Genomic DNA, 18808 nt, shown 5'->3' with positions numbered 1-18808 from the left:
GTTACGAGTCTTTGCATATGCTTGTTCGGCGGGATGGGGACTGGAACGGGGCGTTTTTGTGGAGCGAACGGAGACAGTGAGGTTGCGTATGTACTGCGTACGACATGTGCCTAACCCTCACTTTGCCTTTACCCCTTGCGTGCCTCGCTCGAGCTCTCTTGGCGAGGTGCGCTTTTTCAGGACATGCACAAGGCTCTGGAGGCAGAGGCCGCGAGGTGGCGATGACACGGAGGATAGGGCTGGAACTGAGCCATCTGGTAGCTGGTTGCTCCCGGTGGGCTGGAGTTGGTGGGTCCCCGGGCCCCCGGGTCATGGAAAAGAGGCGGTTAAACGCAGCGCTTGGTGCAGGGCAAGGGAGGGAATGGCCAAGTACGCGGCGAAGCGTGAGGAGTCGGAAAAACGTGGTGCAGGGCGAGGAAGGAGTAAATTGTTATCGGCACGGAAAAATGATTAGAGTTCGCGCATGCTCCCTACCTGCCTCGTGGTGGCGTTCTTGGGTTGAATCCCACATGAGTTATGATGGTGCACATCCTTGCGTCCTGGACAGCTCGCGGTTTTGGTGATTTGCCTCGTGAAGGGGAGTTCTGTTGGACAGTGAGACGATGGCAACAGGCGCCTGGGAATCTTTGATGTACGCAGCTCTTCGGTCCTAAGCCTTGTGGAAGAAGAAGAAGGTAGAACCCTCATTCACGAGGTCTGCTGCTGCGCTAGTCAGTGTAGGGGTGCCCTGATCCTGTTCACGTTTTTGGGTTCTATGCATGCACGAAGCGCAGAGCGCGATGCCAGCCGCCTTGTGTACGGCATTGCTTCCTTTTTATGCGGCCACTTGGTTACCTCATGGTTATTTATACCTCAACATCCCGCCGGGGGACTGGCAGACACGGTTTCGTGGTGGGCAGGCTGGGTGTGTTGGAGGCGGAGGCGGGGTGGTGAGCGACAGACGGCGACAGCGGCGGCGGAGGGACCGATGGCGGCGGCGGCTGCGGCGTGTTGTCAGGGCACTGTTCGAAGGTCATCACAAGTATTAAGGAGCTAAGGACAAGCGGGCGCCTTGGTGTTGTCCTATTCGTGTGGTAGTGACTACCTGCCGGTGGGATAACCAGCCGTACAGTTACAATTTATTTAAAATTGAGTCCTGAAGAAGCTCCCGGGCCCTGATCCCTTCCCTCGGGTTCTTTCAAGGCGCATGAGGGGCTTCGACACTCGGAGCCGCCTGGAAATGTACGACTCGATGTCGGGGCAACTAGATCCAATTATTAAGAAGCCTAACAGCCACCACATTCCTGTCCCCCGCAGCAACATATGACGCACCCACCAACGTCGACAGCAGCTGCACCGGCGGCGGTGGCGGCGGCGGACAGCGGCAACGCAGGCAACGTCGACAGCGACGAAAAACAGTGGCGCAATCTTGGCTTAACATTATTTGCATTATTTGCATCATTATTATTAAAGCCATCCATTACGTTGCCGCCCAGGTACCGTCAGCCATGTTTACATCACAGCTTCAACCCGCTACTGCCAGTAACCACCCAGCAACCGCCCAGCAACCGCCCAGCATTGTACCGCCCTCCTCCGGCCCACCACCCGCTGGCGGGTGTTGCATTGGTCTGTCGCGGCTTGTCTGCATCGGAAGCCTGCCATCAGCATAGGGGACGGGGTGATAGGGGGTAAAAAAGGACAGGGCAGGTCGCAGCAGGATGGTGTTTTTCCATTGCGGCGCTCATTGCGATACCTGTAGTTGCACGTGGGATATGTCAGCGCAGGCCTGTGGGGTCTTTTTAGCCCCTTCTTTCAACCTCGGGTGTTGTTGTTCGTGGTGGTGGCGAGGGAGGTGAAAGGGGGCGAATCGGGGCGGCGAAGGGGGCGGATCGCAGCACGCTCAGCGCGCCAATATGGTTCACACTGCACCAGTTGTGTGTTATATAAATAGTGCTGCACACACGGACTTCAAGGTTTGGCTCAGCGCGGCGTCGTCACGCTTACCAGATGAGCATTGACATTGGGGCCTGGCCTGAAAACCTAGGAAGAGATGTCCCACCTCACGTTCCCCATCCTATCCCACTTCGGGGCCGCGGAAAGGCGGAAAGGACGACCGATGGACAAACTGGACCCCTTTCGTGAGTCGCTGCCGACAAACACCCACCTGGTGCCGTACTTGCCGTACATGGCCAGGATCTAAACATCGTTTCCGCCCGCAGCCAACAGACGACGGCCGCCGAGACCACCGCTACCGGCCAGACGAGCAGCAGTGGTCCTCATGGCCGCGGCGCCACTGCCCATGGTGTTGGCCAAGCGGCTCGCCATCTCGCCACCGGCCATGCTGCCGCCGCCCAAGCCGCTAGCCATGCGGCTTGCCATGCCGCTGCCCATGCCGCCGCCACCCATGCCGCTTGCCAAGCGGCTTGCCACTTCGCCACCGCCCATGCCGCCGCTGCCCAAGCCGCTAGCCATGCGGCTTGCCATGCCGCTGCCCATGCCGCCGCCACCCATGCCGCTTGCCAAGCGGCTTGCCATTTCGCCACCGCCCATGCCGCCGCCGCCCATGCCTCCCAGCCCGAGGGATCCAAGAGCGCCCGACATTGGGCCGTTCTCAGCCCTTGCAGGGGCGGGCGACAGCACCAGCACACATGCCATCTGAGCCATTAGGACGAGGACGGCGGGGGTCCTGCTGCCGCTCTGGGCGGTGCGCGAGTGGAGGCGGGTAAAGGCAGTGCGGTCCATTTCGTAGGTAATCTCGGTTGATGTTGTATGTTGCGTGACAGGAGAAGCTGCCGAAACGATGTTTATCGTGCAGGCGCTTTAAGAGATGGGGTTGGTCGGTTGGTTGGTTGGTTGGTTGCTTTGAAGATGTTTGACAACCCTGTGTAGGCTTGGATTGCTGTGTGTTTAACCAGAGCAGCAACCCCGGTTATATGTTGGCTGAAATGGGCGGAGGTGTACGGAAATTGGCGGATGGTTGTCGTACTTGAGAGCCCGTCAAGTCATTTGATGTGAGGAGAGAGGCTTTTGAAGTGATGGACCAACCAGCCGACAGACAGGTCGTTGAAAATGACTTGCGAGGATTCGTTCGCTACAGCCCACGTGGCACCAACTATGCCATAACTGTCAACCGACATCATTAACTGTTTGCTGCAGAGCGGGCCCACAGGAACTGTTTTTTTATATGTATGTGTGAAGAAAGACGGATTTCAACGGGGGGCACATTCCTCTTCCTCCTCCACAACTTATCACTTCCAATGATGCGCACACTTTTGTGTTGGAGGGATCCCATGAAGGTTTCAAAGATATTCATGCTGGCAGCCACCTCCCAAAATCTATCGACGCACACTTGCAGCCACTCCTAGTATTGCTGCTCCTGGGGCTCACATGTCGCTATGGGTTATAATTGCCGTCTTTATACAACTTCTCGGGTCCCACAGCCTTCTTACCAGGTTCAGCAATCCCTTACCTTACCGTAAGTTTTATGATAGCTGCCATCGAGTTGCCAGCCCTCCCTAATCCTGGCCCTGTCCCCGGTCTTTGATACGTTGTAGCGCCCGTATGTGGGTGTGTGGTACATCTCAGCGCCCTAATGCAGGAGCGAGCCCCGGGAATCAGAGGGGAGCTGAAAGACCTAGGTAGGGGGCCCCAGCCACCACCACCAGCGCTCACCACAGGCGATATAGCAGGCATCCTGACAAGCTCAGGTGCTATGGACGAGTACGATTTAATCACATAGGTGTTGTGGGGGAAAGGGCCGAAGCGGCTGCCTGTCCCTGTCCAGTCTTCCCCCCCCCCTCTCTCTCTCTACCCCACCCCAAGGGTCAACTAACGACGGTCGACACGCGGTGAGGCCCTCATCAGATGTCGGTGCGGGTGGTCCTCGTCGGCTGGTGGCGGTGACACTGGTGCTGGTACTGGTGCTGATATTGTTGCTGGTACTGCTACACTGGTACACTAGTACTGGTTGACGGACACCCCCGCATTCGGTACCCTGCTACAGGTACTGGTACACTGGTACTGGAAGTATAGCTGCATTGCAACCTTGGCCCACGTGGAACAGCACTCCGCCATGAAAAAACTTACTGGGTGCGTGCAAAAGTCCGAACAACATCTGACACGTGCTCGGCCGCCACCATCCCTTTATGCAGACTGCAACACATCCTTACACACACTTGCACATGCACATACGTACGTTCACATATTAAACAAAGGAATACGAAGCCACCACCAAGTCAAAATCGTCAGGCAGGGGAGCGTATCCAGAAGCACACGCAGGGAAAACACCCAGGGAATACGTAGGCCCCTGGCAAAGGCATTTCTCTCACTCATCATGGCACGACGCTGCAGCGCGTGCAATCCCTTCCTAAGCTTTCCATACTTCTTTAAATCCCTTTGGGGCACTTTGGAGCTTTATGCTTTATGTTTTTCCTTGCTAACTGGCCTGACATACATAGTTGAAACATAACCAAGCTCAACGAGGAAGAGGACGGCGGGAGCGCAATGCCACGACCTCGTCCAACTCACCGTTCACGTTCGTACACCAGCCGTACTAATACGGGGAAAAACTAACAACCGTTTGGGCATCTTTACTGTCCTAAAAACGGGGCAGCCATCACAGGAAGCTCCGCAGAGCGCCGGAGCCGCACACACACACACACACACACACAAAGGGTATGTGCCGACCTGGGTACGTTCCCCTCCTTCAAGCCAAAAAGGCCACGGCCACAGCGGCAGCAGGGCCCAGGACTGAAACACACGAACTCGCAAGAACTCGCACGGGTCGCAGCAGCAGCAGCAGCAGCAGAACACGCCAGGAACGAGACACGACTTCACTGCGCGGTGGAGGGGCGAAAGAATCAACCGGCTGGGATTTGGAAAAAACCCGCCTTCCGCCTTCCTCGTCCTCTTCCGGAGGATTAGGAAACCTCCCCGCCGTCCAACCCTTCATTCCCCCCCCTCTGCGCTTCGCAGGCACTACAAACCGAGCGACCAGAGCCAGTGCATGGCGACCGGTCTGGCGGGGCTGTACGGCGGTACTGCTGAACCTCACCTAACCTATAAGGGGAAAACTGCCGCAAACATCCGGTTGCGCAGCTGCACCTGGAAGAAAGACCCCTCCCGGGCGCCGCCCGGGCCCTCAAACACCCCTCAACACCACACTACGGCCTTCCTTATTGAGGATCAACCTCGCCGGCGTATTAGTATTAGTATTAGTAGCTCTCTACTGACCGCTGTTCCTCCCTGTTGAAGTCGCGAGGGGAGGCGTAGGTGCGCGAGGGTGCGGCTGCGCCCTCCCGTCGCCCTCCCTGAGAAAAGCGAGTCGCATCGTGCACGCTGCACCGTGTATCCCGTTTGAGTGTTTCACTAAAGCAACAAGTTCGTTCTTAATCGAGATAGGTTGGGTCCAATGACTGATGCAAACTGCACCCTAGAGCAACCCCTCCATCGTCAGGTGGAACGCACGCGGTCAGATCAGTACATATCCCCACCCTTCCTCCTGCCCTCATACCACCAACCGCACCGACCTCCCAGAGGATGACCGCACAACGGATCGCAAAATAAACAGAAAACCCACGAGCAGCTTTGTCTCCGTCCTTCACCTTGCCAGTCAGCTGCCTTGCCCTCTCGCTGGCCAATCAATACTCTTCCCCACGCTCAAGCTCACGCTAGGGAAAGGGGGTAAGGGGGAGGACGGACCTGCTCGGGACCCTACGGTGCTCGCGCGCCAAGCATGTGTTCATATTCAAGCATGTCAAGAAGGCATAGGATGCGGTAAAGAAACGGAGATGCCGGTAAGGCGAGGCCTCGCCCAGTGCATGTGCATGGCCTGTGCCGTCACCGCGTCGTACGAAAGATCCACGACCCTCACCCTTTCCCCCCCCCGTCCTTCTGCCCTCCGCGGCTTTTTCCACGCGCACTCGCAAGTGCGCGAGCGCAATTACATGTGTGGACGAGCCAGAGCATTCAGAAACAGCACCGCGTGCACCCGCGCGCGCCCAACCCCGCCCACCCGTACCTCATGGTCATCTCACAAACACGTACACGCAGACATAAACGCACACAGCACGATAGGAGAGTGCAACAGTCCAGCAGAGCTGCTTTGTTAGATACATACATAGATTTATCACATCCATGCATGCATGCATGCACAATTACATACATATTTACATACTGAGCGACTAAATGAGAAGTTACCGTCGACGGCCCTAACAGACGCATCTACCCCTGGCGCCATCTCGGACTCGGGCATCCACATCCCACCGCCCACACATCCTTCCCCTTTCGGGGTTCCTTAGCCTCTCCCATTTCCTCGCCTGCTATTTCGTTATTGCTGCTGTTGCTGCTGCTGTTGCCTTCTGCCCTGCCCACACGGTCTCATCCACACACACTGACACACACACACACAAGCACCCACTCCTTCTATCCGGCTACAGATACGCACGCAGGTCTAAAGGAGCGGCACCCACTCCACTCCAGGCAGATGCGAAGATGAAACCCACAAGGGACACGGGATTACACACGGCCCCAAGCCGCCGGCCCCTTTTTTGGGGGAGAGAGCTGGAGGGGAACTCAAGAGGCAGAAAAGCCCTCTAGTTGCCCCGGAAAGCCTCACCTGCCACAACCCAAGCACTCCGCAAACATAACAAATCATTGTCCTGTCCTGTTTTGATTTCCTTCTTCTGGAATCAGAAGAAGGGGAGGAGGAGGAGGACGAGGAAGGGGATGGGGAGGAGGAGGGAGGAGGGAAGCCAAAGTCGTCCCGCCTGGCGGTGCAAGATGCAGACGCAAAAACGATATGGTGCGCGAAATGACGGCATCGCATTCGTCTCCCTTGGAGAGCAAATAAGCACACTGCACACACACGCGTACATACAAACATAATACATACACACACGCCCGTTCTCAGTCCATCCGGCAATCCAAGCGTCCAACCATCATCCTCGGGGCCGCTGATTCGGTGGTGGCCGCGTAGTAGGGGGAGGAGGAGCAGTACCCGCGGAGTATGGGGCGGGGGGAACGCAAGGCGGCAAGGAGATGCGGGAACATGCACACTTAATGTTTCCAACATGGCACGGCATATCACGCGGGAGGTAGAGAGTGGGCATACGAGGAGAGGCATTGTCGCGTGAGCTTGGTGAGCAATTTGACATTTGCGTAGTGTAACCATTCTTCTGATATCCTGCAGACAGACAATCGACCCCTAAGAATCAAATTACAGCACAGGGCAGCCGTCTCTGTGCGCGGCGCGAGGGAGCCACGAGGAATTGGGTTGAAGAACATCTGCTCGTTTCAAACGCAGAAGTTGGAGAATTGGGTCGAGTGACGGGAGTGGATCAGGGTTGCAGGGGTCGTGTGCGTAGTGGGTGTTGGCGGTGATGGCAACGGCGATGCCACCCAAGCAACGTCACCACACGTTCGCGCTGGCGGAGGGAGGAGGGAGGGAAGGAGGGAAGGCCGGGTGCGTGCCGGTAACCCGAATCACTGTGTCTCTCTTTCTCTCTCGCTCGCACACACAGTCAAGAGTCAAGACAGCCGACTAGGCGTTGACGCTGGTAGAAAGGGCCGCACGAAATATCTTTGGCTTTCCCCCCTTTCACCCTCTCCCCTTCTACCCCTCCCTGAAGCAAGAGGCCAGCCGCCGGACGGCTCGGCTGGATGTCGCGGTGCAGGGCGCAATGCGGGCCCCCTCATCGTCTGCGCCAGAGGAGCATTGCGCCCCATGTCCCCTGTCCTGTACAGGAAGCTGTGACCTGAAACCCTAAGTTAGACCCAACATCACCCCCGCCTGCAGTCATCGAGTCAATCCAGTCCACCTCCCAAGGCCCAGTCCACAGGCAAACACCCGGTGCGTATGTATGTAAGTATGTACGCATGTGTGGTTGTCCATTTGTACGCATGTATGTATGTAGCCAACGTGCGGTGCGCGCACATCTCTTTGTTGGCCGCCTTCTTATGCCGCTCCATGCTCGCCCATCCACACGCCGTTCGTCGGCTCCGTGAAGTCCCCGCAATACGAAGCACGCAGAGGTCGCACCACGCCAGGATGCCACGATGGCCCATGCACACACACCGCCTGCCCTCTCCCCCCGTCCCCATCCAGGCGCATTCAGTGCAGCAAGTGCAGACAGACCCGCAGGGGGGGCCCCACGGAAAGCGTGACAACAACCTCAACCTTCGCACCTCCGCACACCTCACAGCCTCATCGCGCGCTGCATCACACATCAGCACGAGCGCACATTGACGGCGGTCGGCCCCGTCGGCGATCCCCCAGAAGCCCCACCCACCCCTTTGGAATTTACATCTGCACGGTTCGAGAGGGTCTTTGGTCTGTGTTGACAACGTCTCTCGACATCATGGCCCGTGTGGGCTGCGCTTGGGAGGGGAAGGGGCTTCTGTCGCAACTCTCCGCTTCACTCCCCAGAGGGGGGTAGACCCTCCTCCACACAGACCTCACAGCGCTCGCAACGCGGGTGGTGCCCTGTCGCGGTACCAAGGCTGTTTTCAACAGAGAGGATCTTCCTCAGACTCAGCACCACCCACGGCTCAAAGGCCGCACCACGGATAGCTCCAGCCTCCACCTCCACCACCACCTCCACCACCCAGCCTCCACAATTCTACACAGTTGGCAGCATCTCTTACTTTGCCGCTAGATCGCCGCTCAGCTCAGAAGGGCCCCAGCTGTGGCCACAACACCAGCTCCGCCACGCCACAACACGCCACGGCCTGAGGCCTCAGCCTCGACCTCAGCCCATTCTCCCCCCGTTCAACTGTGCCGCCGCTGCCTCCCTTACGCAACACGCCACCACCAGCAACACTACCATCACCATCCCTGAACTCCGGGCTGGGGACTCAGCAGGCGGCTTTGAGGACACGCGCCATGGCCCCGCACCCACCGCCGCTGGAGACCCACCGGACCCTAACCATCAACCCGTTAGTTTTCTTCCACCACCCGCCTCGCCGCCGCTACACATTCTCGCCATCACACACACCACCTCTTAATTTGTGACCCGTGTCGCTGTGTCCATGAGCGGTTCAAAAACGCAAGTACTACAACCGGCATCGTACCCCAACGTCTGAGCAATCGTGGTAACGGTGATGGCGGTGCCCCTAGTGTGTCCATGGTGCTAATGGATGTGATGCCATGTGGCGCCACGTCCTAAAGGAATTTAATAATCAGTAGTTACCTCGATTACGCTGCTGCTGCATGCTTAGCTGCGGCCACATCTGGCTGCCCACGTAGGCGCCACTGGCTGGGCCACTGCTGAGCACGCCGCGGGAGTACGGCCGCTCGGGGTTAGAATCGCCCGCAGGCGCCGGCCGCGGTGCAGCACGTCCCCCGCTGCCATAACCCCCGTAACCGGAACTGGCCACGTCATCGGCGCTCGTACGTAGGTGCATGTTGCTCACAGATAGGACATCGTCATCACCCCAGTGCCCACTAACGCGTGGGCCCCCCCCCGGAGCCAAGGGGGGTATATTGCCGCGGCTGGGCTGCCCGGTGGCGGGGCCGCCGGGCCAAGGATCGCCGCGACTGGGCGCGCGACTCAGCTTCGACGCGCCTGCCGCGGCGTTGGTCTGGTACAGCACCGGCTGGTTCGTGCTGATTGACGTTCGCCCCGTCGTGCTGCCGCCGTACGTCGAGCTGCTGTCAAGGTGGGAATGAGGTGGACTGTTATTATGCCGCCCGGGACTCTGCTTAGACAAGCCGCCCTGCTGCGTGCTGCGAGAAGAAGCACTGAAACGCTCCGCGGCCACTCCGAGTGGGTGCCCCTGCCGTGGCTGTGGGTGCGTCCCGGGCCCCGCGTACTTGCCGCCGGCGGTGCTCCCGGGACCGCCACCGGCGCCGCCACCACCTTGCGGCGTACCGGCACGCGACCCCGCGCTGTCCAGCCGCCCGCTGTACATTTCCGCGCCGCCGCCGCCGCCGGGGCCGCCGCCGCCCATGACACCCAGCGTCGCCGACGCGGCGGCGTGCATTTCGTTAATATCGCGGCGGCCGCTGCCGCGGAAGGATGCATTGCCGCGGCCGTCATTACCGCCGCTGCCGCCCTTGGCAGCCGCTGCGGCGGCAGCTTTGCGGCGCGCGACCGCAATTGTGCTGGCGGTGCTCTCATTGTCGGACATGTCATGGTCCATGTTCTCGGGCCTGCTGGAGTGTGGGAACAGGCAGCACGGGAACACGGAAGCGGGCGCAGATTCGGTAACGCATAAAGGCGCAATGATTACAACCCCCGTGACGCCTCCTTCCCCACGATCGCGGCTTGCAAGGAAAAGTGTCGTCCATTTGACTTTCCTGCATGTAACTCCCCCTACCCCCTACCCCCTACCCGCTATCCATCGCACCTGGTGGCTGGCGGCGAGGGCATATCCTCATCCATGGGATCCCCTCCGGGAGCGCCCCCGCTGCTGCCCCCCATCTGCAAAGAGGCCTTACGCCCGGGGCCCCGCCCAGAAGATGTCTCCGCCGCGCCGCCCGACGTCACCCGGCCGGCACCGGCTGCGGCCGCCGCAGCCGCGGCCCCCAGCTGCTTCTCCTCCAGCGCCGCGAGGTAGGGGTGCGCCAGGGCTTGGCTGCACGTGAGGCGCTGAGCCGGGTCTACCGCCATAAGCCCCCTGATGGCGTGGTGCAAGGACAGGGTATAGCTTGGGTTTAGTTGGGCTTTTGGTATTTGGAATTAGCTGCCTGGAATTTACTATTTGGGGAGAAGCCTTTGTAAGGATGTAACGGGTTCAAGTTTTGGCATACCAGCAGAGGGAAATCGTCGCCCCGCGCAACGCCGTGGGGGAATCTGAATGCTGCCTTCCCGACTCGCGACGCGGACGGACGGCTCCTGACGGTAAAAAGATCAGGCGAGGGAAGAGCAGAACCTTACTATCTCGCCCCCTACCCTTCCCAACCCCGATTTTGGCCCTTTCTTGTAACAACCCCCCCTCTTCCCCACATGTTCTCCTCCTTTGGAGAAGGAGAGGAAGGGGATCGCCGCCTCTGCTCATGCCCCTTATTGTCTTCAGCCTAGAAGCCTAGATCTCCAGCCCCCGCAGCAGCAGCCACCGCGCCGCCACTCCTCGTCACAAGCTTACTTTATAAACGAGAGCGCATCGTGGGGCAGCCTTCCCGCATATTTGCGTTCCAACGTTTCCGGATTGCGCATGTCCGGGAACTTGAGGCCGTTGAAACGCGGGTTTCGGAGGAACAGCTCGTGCTGCTCGCGCGTCAAGGGCCCTGGAAGGGGCGGCAGGGTGGCAGGGAAGGTAGGGAGCGGAGGTCAAAAAGGGAAAAACTTACCTTATTTCGCGCACACAATGCCATACATACATACAGCTGTGGCTCGCTGTTAAGCCGTACGCCGAAACAGGGCACAAGATCACGCAGCGACCTTCCACCCACCCACCCACCCAATAGTCGCTGCAGGATGTACAGCTGGTCGATGTCGCTTTCCCCTGGGAATAGCGGCTGCCCGTCAAGCAGCTCCGCCATGATACATCTGAGGACGGGCAACAGCAGCAATAGCAACAGCAACAGCAGTAGCAGCAGCAGTGGTAGCAGTAGCAGAGACTGGCAGCTCGGGAGATGTAAGCGCAGTGTGGGTGGGGAACGGGAGAAGGTTGGGTACAAACAGACATACAGATACAAACGGACATTCAGAGCCGTAATCTGCATGGGAGGGCTGCCTGGAGAGGGGTCCACCGCAGCTGCATGTGGCGGTCACGCAACCTGCCAGGGGGGCACACCCCGGAGACCCTCTGACCCCTCCCAGGTCAGACATTTTTTACGCTGTGGATCCCGCCCGGGAGCGAAAGGACAGAGCCTGTATTTGTGATGAACCTCCATCCACCTCCTAGAGCCGCCGCGGTGCTCATGCCGGATCCCAGGCCAGCCCGGGCTTCACACATCCACACACACATCCACACACACATCCACACACACACAGACACGCACACACACGCACACACAGACACACACACGTACATTGGTGTCAACCCCCCACGCACACACACACACACAGACACACAGACACACACAGACACAGACACGCGCGCGCACACGCGTGCCATAGATACCGCGGTCAGCGACTGTTCGACAATCGACGATCTTCGCACGCGGACATCCACCCACCACAGGTCGAGGGATGCTTCCCTGTGAAACACCAGGTTCTGATTTGGGTGTTGGGTCCCTAGGCACACAGGGTTACCGCCCCTCCCCCTCCCCAGGCTGCTGCTCAGTTCTCACCCTATCGCCCACAAGTCCACCTCCTTGCCGTAGTGCGTGGAACCCAGCAGCAGCTCGGGGGCCCGATACCACCGAGTGGAAACGTAGTCGGTAATGGACACATCCGGAGGGGGCAGCTGGCGGGCAAAGCCAAAATCGCACAGCTTGAGCTTCCCAACGCCGCCCGGGGTGCCTGCTGGGCGAGAGAGAGAGAGCGAGCACGACGGGAATGCAGGGGAGGCCCCGGCGGCGGCGGCGGCGGCATGTGGAGAGTAGTAGGCAATAGTAGGGTTCTGCCGTGTACAGACTGTACTCGCGGGAAGGCGGACTACTCGCTCGATGGAACAGCACGACATGAGGGTGTGGGGCTTGCGGGCTGGCGCAGTAGCTGCACCAGAACCCTAGGACTTTGCACCTGTTCTGTTTAAGCGGATTGTGCGGGAAAAACTCCGGATTGCATGCACCCGGATTGAAGCCTCGCCGGCCGTTCCTTAGGATTTCCAAGCCGCGACGGAACCCCCCCACACGCACCACCTCTGCACCCTCTGGAATGTTTCCATCCCCACCCGGGAGTCCTGCAACAACATGGTTCATTCAGTGTTGGATTTTCCCTCCCCCTCCTAGCGCCGGTCAAGACAGCCCCTCCCTAGTCATCCACACGTCACGCTTGTGGAAGCGTGCCAGACCCCCACGTGCCCCACGTGACTTACTCGGGCTGATCAACAAATTCTCGGGCTTGATGTCCCGATGTACAATGTTGTGCTGGTGGCACCAGCCTACTGCTTTTACGAGTTGGTAGACGTAATTCCGCACCTGTGACCAAGTTTAACACAGACACAGTTTCCCCTGACGTGCCAATAACGGTGTCATGTAATAACATGGGCAGCGTTCCCTTTAGGCATGTTGAATGGTGCCCCCCAAGGACTGCTGTATAAACCTGGAGCTAATCCTGGAGTATCCGTCTATCTCTGGTATCTGCTTCAATCGTCAGTTGTTCGTCTTAGCCCCAACCACCGGCACCACCTGCTCGGGCTCCAAGCCCCCCGGGTGCTCCTCAAGTATCTCCAGGAGGTTGTGTTCCACGTATTCGAAGACCAGATACTGCAATGGGGTTTTGCAGCGGGTGACAGGTGAGTCAAGGTGAGGGTCGGGGAGCGCAAACACCCAGCAGCGCACAAGGGACAGGCTCACAAGTTTCTGCTTCCGTCGGAATGCCTCTTTCAGGTTAACGATGTTCTCCTGGCGCAATGCGCGGAGCATTTTGACCTCCCGTAAAGTAGTCTTGCGCACGATCTCATCCTCTGCGTGGCGGGTGAGTGAAAGTTAGCTGAGAAGGGAGCATGGAGCGCGGGGTATAAGCATCCGCGGCCTCACCGTCGCTCTCCTTGAATTTCTTAACGGCGACGATTTCTCCTGTCTCCTTGTTTCTACATTTGAGAACTACTCCGTATGCCCCTTCCCCGACAATGGAGATGATTTCGTATCTGCGAAGACAAAATGGAGCATCGAACGCCCAGAGACCCAAACCTGATCGGAATATTGCGCGACATGAAACCCAAATGCCACCACACTTACTTGTTCTTTACATGTTGTAACGGTATTGGCCACGGGAAGTGGAGAGTGAAAGGTCACCAAAATGGTCAGCAGGAACCCAAAACAGCACATGGAAAGGTAGCAACGAGAAAATTTTTGTTACGTACCATCTCATGTACACCACTCCACCAGCCTCCCCAGGCGGTGTGGGATGCGCCCCAGAGCTCCGCAATGCGCCGGGCCGCTACGCTCAAGCTCCAATCTCAGAGAACAGAGCCACCAAGATGGTAATCGTCTTATTAAAGACAAACAATTGACCCGGTTGTTGAGCTGGAGAAGTTGGCTCTAAGTCCCCCAAAAGAGTTGTGACTCGAAGTCGCCAAGCTTCATTAGATAATGCATCTAGCAATAAATAGAACTTTTTAAGTTTATATGCACAAACATGAAAAGGCCAGGCGGTATCGCATCGACCGTGCTCAAAGACTGCGTGGTAGGTCGACGCCTTCACAGCCTCAGCTATGAACAGGTTTTACCTCTATCTAACTGTATGTCATTGAATGCGCTTGGCAGTAAGCAAGCGGACCGTCGGCTTTGACCCGAGCTCACCTAGGAACGACTGCCGTATAAGCGTCGTGAAACATAACAAGTTATTGCTTTTTTGGGAACGCCTATGAGCAAAATGTATTTAAGTTTAACTGCGGTCTTTGATTGGCAGCACATGGGGAGCACATTGTCTATCCTCTCTCGTTAACGTTATGTGATGCCGTACCGCCAGAATAACACTTCATTACGATGTCAATCCTTAGCGGACCAAAGGGGTATTTGAGACTAGAAGACAAAATTCTCTACAATAGCGTCAAAGGGCTGTGGCGTAGTGTTTCGCATTTAGTTGCGCGTGTCACGTGCAACGACGCAATCGGCGAGGGATAGGGAGTGTGGATGGCCATTCATATACCCCAACATCCAGAATCTTGTCCTGTAAGACACTTGGATTAGGTATCCTGAAATGTTTGCTATCCGAGCTAGGAGAAAACCGCTTGTCCAACCTGTGGCATGTGAACTCTTGTCCTGAGTCTCCCGCCGTTGCCGCGCGGTGCGCTTGACAACGTGGAAAGCGCGACCTGCGCAGCGCGCTCTCCCTGACCTTTTGTATCCTCGGCAGTCCTCAGCTTTGCACTATAGTTCGAGGACAAGTCGCGGGAGACCTCAACACGGAAGCTGCAGGATTTAAAGCACATGCAGGGGCGTGGGGCCCCATGGGGATTCACTTCAGCGGTTGCACCTGGGATACTGGGATACCGTACGGAACACGCCGTTCCTCTCATGTCGACGGAGGATGTGTAAACATCAATGGGAACATAATACAAAATGAGTATATTGAGGAAAACCTCATCTAGTCTCCATCATGAGTTGCAAGCTGCTCTATTCGCTAGTGTCCGAGCGACCCGATGTGCACAACCACCTACCCCGTACGACAACTATTTTTCTCCAGAAGTTCAGGAACTCATGACAATTGTATGTCATTCCAATCAGCCAGCGTATGCCCAAACTTATCTTTCCGGCTCTCATTTTTTACGGCATTGCTTATTCATCTGTGTGAGGCATTAAGTAGCAAGAAATCTAGCGATAACTCGGTAGGAGCTTTCCTAAACATTCACTGTATCTTACAGATCTAAGTCCTCGTATCGGCGCTGTACCCAGAGGCGAATAAATGGCCTCGGTCCTGTGCTGCGCCCTTCACAGCCGGGCACGAACGGTGTGCCGAATGTTACCAGCGTTCCTTCAAGCAATAAGCATAAGTAACTTTAACTGCATGGGCCGCGAAACGCGAGGAATTGACGCAGCGGTACGTGCCGCATCCCCGCGCCGGCTTGGAGCGTTCAACCGTGACGTCCCATATCCAATTTACGCTGATGCAGGCAATCGCTGGCTGCCAGGGGCAGGGTGCATTGCGTGGGTTCAGCGAAGAGTTGCGGATCGTGTAGGTGGAGTTGCCGCGGTTGCGCAAACATAGCCATAGCCTGGCGCAGCTTGATGCATCGGGCTCCCCCTTCAAACAATGCCTCCTTCACCAAGCCTAAATGCGTTTGACATTCTTCATGCAGGACCTCAACCATGAGTGAAGATGAATACCACAAGGTTTCGAATGAAACCCTGGATGCGTTGGTAGAGAAGTTGGAGGTGTGTATTATCCAACGCCCCCAAAGGTGTCAAATCCTGCAAAACTTGCGAACGCTTTCCGTAGAATTCCACCCTTTTCGCTTCTCACTGCAGGCCTATGTAGAAGATAAGGATGTTGAGGGCGGCGACGTAGAGTACTCGGTAGGCCGCTTTTGTAGGAGAGGACCGTAGTATGCTTTAGCTGGAGACCATCTGAAGCAACCTGGGGCCTGTTGCTGCCGCTTTCTCCAATATAACCGGTGCGGCTGCAGCAAGGCGTGCTGACGGTCAAGCTGGGCAAGTACGGAACGTTTGTCATCAACAAGCAAACTCCCAACCGCCAAATTTGGTTGTCATCACCCGTGAGGTTAGATGGGAACTGTTGTTGCAGTTGTTTCCACTATTTTCTTACCTAATCAAACAAGCAAACTTGTGGCATGTGTTGCGCACGCATGGCTGTGAATCCACAAAGCTACCTTCACGTGACGCGACAGGATGCAAGTGACAGGATAATTCCAAGTAGCATACTCGCATTCAGTCAATTACTGCTCCACATAACGGGGTTGGGAAGAACTTTTTTCTTGCAAGAGTGGTGATAGCGCTGTTACACGATGTGGCATCACATGTGGCCCCACTCCCTTTCTGGGCCCCACCCTTTGTTCGTCCGCAGTGGCCCGTTTCGCTTCGACTACGTGAACGGGCGCTGGAACTACAACCGCGACGGGAGAGATCTGGTCAGACAACTTGAGCAGGAAATCGGTGCGCTTGTTGGAACAGCGTTACATCTGGAGTAAGCAACCAATTATGTGCATGGCCGCCAGCTGAGGTGTTTATATCCTGGCTTCCCCAAGGGGCTTCAGGATGGATGGAACCAACTTCCTGCAGGAATAAATTCTGCTCCACTCGCACTTGCGGACTATTTGCTACTGCGGGCGTGTAGCAGCTTGGGGCTGAGCGACGAACGGCGTTTGTCAGCCACCATACATTCACATCTTGTTATGCGGCGCTTTGCAATATGGACGAAAAATGTGTTGTCGCATGTCTGGTGGACTCGCTTCAATTTTCATGGCAGAATGGTTGGGCCCCTAAGGGGATGGGATTTCAGCCGGACCACCATGTCGTCAGGCCGAGCCCATCACCGTTGATGTCGCCCATGACAACCATGGGCGAAAAGGGCTTTGCTGCAGTGCCAAGGAGCTTGTCGTCCCCTGCAGGATAGCACGAGGGGGGCGCTGTTAATTTATATACGTGAATTGTGTTGGACGCCGTGTGGAGAGGTGAAGGTACCTGTGGCGTTTTGAAGTTGTATTGGAGTTGGGGGCGTGTTGAACTTCACGCTGTGGACACGAAAGCGGATGGGCTCCTGTAGGTCCATGTACATGTCGTTGCCGTCGAACTTCCACACCCAGAGCCGCTCGGATTCATCGTAAAACGACGGATCTTGTAGTGCATGCTCGGGAATCAGCACATCGTCGAAAAAGTCAAGCGAAACTCGAAGCCCCTCCCTAAAGAACAATGCACGCAAGTGTAGTATCGGCGGCGTAAGTCAGCGATGGCCAAATTGGTGGCGTCTTACCTTGAGCATGACTTTAATTTGCCAACAATTATCTCGCCAACGGAGGGCCGAAAGACGACGACGCGAAATTGAACCTTAAAGAACGCTGCCCCGTCGTTGGGATAAACAAAGCCACCTTCAATATGTAGGACGTCGTAGATGGTCACCACAAGGCCTAGGTTTGGGATAACTTTATCAACAAAGCGCTGCTCGATGACAGCTGTGACGGCGTCGACTGGTGTTTTCTGAAGATCCTGCGGCAAAACTCGAATTTGGTCCTCAATTTGAGTAATAATGAACATTGAAAGCTGAAAGTTTGTCACGCTGTCGCGCCGTCTATTGAGCGTGCCAACGGTCTTACGACGACAGCGTGACGGTGAAAGCGCAGATAACAGGTGCAAAACTATGTAACGTTCTGTATTCTTCGCCACGCCGCACAAGCGACGGCTTAGATTGGTTCTGGGTACGGGACATGCAGAAGCAGTACAATTGACACGTCGTATGAGCCACAGGGGCAGAACTTTTAAAATTACAGGCCTGCAAAGTGGGTATCGCCTGGGTCAGAAGGTCTTCGACTTAAATGCGCCATTTACGGCCGTAGGGTTTTGCTGTTCAGCCATGGGCAGACGCGTTGTCAGCCATGGGGATATGCAATCATGACTGGATTGGGGGGGCCTACTTGATGAGCGGATGTAAACACGAGCGTTTGAGTACCCATCCTTAGGCAACCTGGAACTGCGTGGTGTTAAAGAGGTGACGAAATGCATGACGGTAATGGGGCCCCCCTTAAATATAACAGTCCCAATCAAGAGGCTAGAGCAAGTAAGCACGTTCATACTATGGCCTGAGCACGGGCTCTGCTGCTCATGTGCGTCACTTCCATCATACGGTACCTCAAGGACTTGTGCCACGCGCATATGTGTAGCAACCTATGTCACCAAGTACATGTGCAACGGATCGGCATGATGAAGCATCTCCACAACACCCGTCACCGGCGGGACCGGCAGGCAGCTCCCGCACATGATATGCCACCCCTGATGGCTTCGGAGCTGCCCTCAAGGCCCGGGCCCAATCCCTTACGCCACCCCCACCGTCCGCCCCTGTGGCGCAAAGCATAGCAGGCTCAAGCCAGCTCCCTCCCCGGTTTCACATGGGCAATTCCCATCGATCCACTACACGCGGAACACCACTTAACAACATCACGGGAAGCACCTGCCTGCCGGCCAGTCGGCAGCCGGGACCATTGAGATGGGACGGCCTCCCCACGCCACATTGACGCTACCAAGCCAGTCGGCGGAGGAGCGTTGGACCGGAAGAAGAAGGACCCTGGTCGAGATTCCGACGCGTCCATAAGCCGCGGGGGAATG

At 56.9% G+C, this 18808-nt stretch overlaps 5 protein-coding genes across 5 annotated transcripts; 2 read left to right on the top strand and 3 right to left on the bottom strand.

Moving 5' to 3' along the window:
* Positions 1-2175: 2175 nt before the first annotated feature.
* On the bottom strand, positions 2176-2643 carry VOLCADRAFT_91307 (uncharacterized protein; the record flags this gene model as incomplete). Its single annotated transcript, XM_002950729.1, has 1 exon — positions 2176-2643. One exon carries the CDS (start codon positions 2641-2643, stop codon positions 2176-2178), a length of 468 nt encoding a protein of 155 aa, XP_002950775.1.
* A 928-nt stretch (positions 2644-3571) lies between these two features.
* On the top strand, positions 3572-5521 carry VOLCADRAFT_91306 (uncharacterized protein; the record flags this gene model as incomplete). Its single annotated transcript, XM_002950827.1, has 5 exons — positions 3572-3617; positions 3802-3917; positions 3983-4068; positions 4954-5015; positions 5517-5521. 5 exons carry the CDS (start codon positions 3572-3574, stop codon positions 5519-5521), a joined length of 315 nt encoding a protein of 104 aa, XP_002950873.1.
* Positions 5522-10313: 4792 nt separating this feature from the next.
* fap247 (uncharacterized protein) lies at positions 10314-13685 on the bottom strand (the record flags this gene model as incomplete). Its single annotated transcript, XM_002950728.1, has 8 exons — positions 10314-10596; positions 11065-11206; positions 11380-11468; positions 12215-12386; positions 12904-13006; positions 13217-13294; positions 13385-13494; positions 13568-13685. Coding segments are annotated over 8 exons (1095 nt in total), but the record flags the coding sequence as incomplete, so codon positions are not given.
* A 2156-nt stretch (positions 13686-15841) lies between these two features.
* Positions 15842-16680, top strand: ftx1 (mitochondrial matrix protein frataxin; the record flags this gene model as incomplete). Its single annotated transcript, XM_002950826.1, has 4 exons — positions 15842-15907; positions 16001-16048; positions 16159-16253; positions 16557-16680. 4 exons carry the CDS (start codon positions 15842-15844, stop codon positions 16678-16680), a joined length of 333 nt encoding a protein of 110 aa, XP_002950872.1.
* On the bottom strand, positions 16654-17743 carry VOLCADRAFT_74791 (uncharacterized protein; the record flags this gene model as incomplete). Its single annotated transcript, XM_002950727.1, has 3 exons — positions 16654-17094; positions 17174-17391; positions 17463-17743. 3 exons carry the CDS (start codon positions 17741-17743, stop codon positions 16988-16990), a joined length of 606 nt encoding a protein of 201 aa, XP_002950773.1. The 3' UTR covers positions 16654-16987.
* Between the last annotated feature and the right edge of the window lie 1065 nt (positions 17744-18808).

The sequence above is a fragment of the Volvox carteri genome, assembly GCF_000143455.1.
Source record: "Volvox carteri f. nagariensis unplaced genomic scaffold VOLCAscaffold_20, whole genome shotgun sequence".
Taxonomy (NCBI): Eukaryota; Viridiplantae; Chlorophyta; class Chlorophyceae; order Chlamydomonadales; family Volvocaceae; genus Volvox; species Volvox carteri.
The sequence above is the reverse complement of the archived record's forward strand: the minus strand, read 5'-3'. Positions and strand labels throughout refer to the sequence as shown.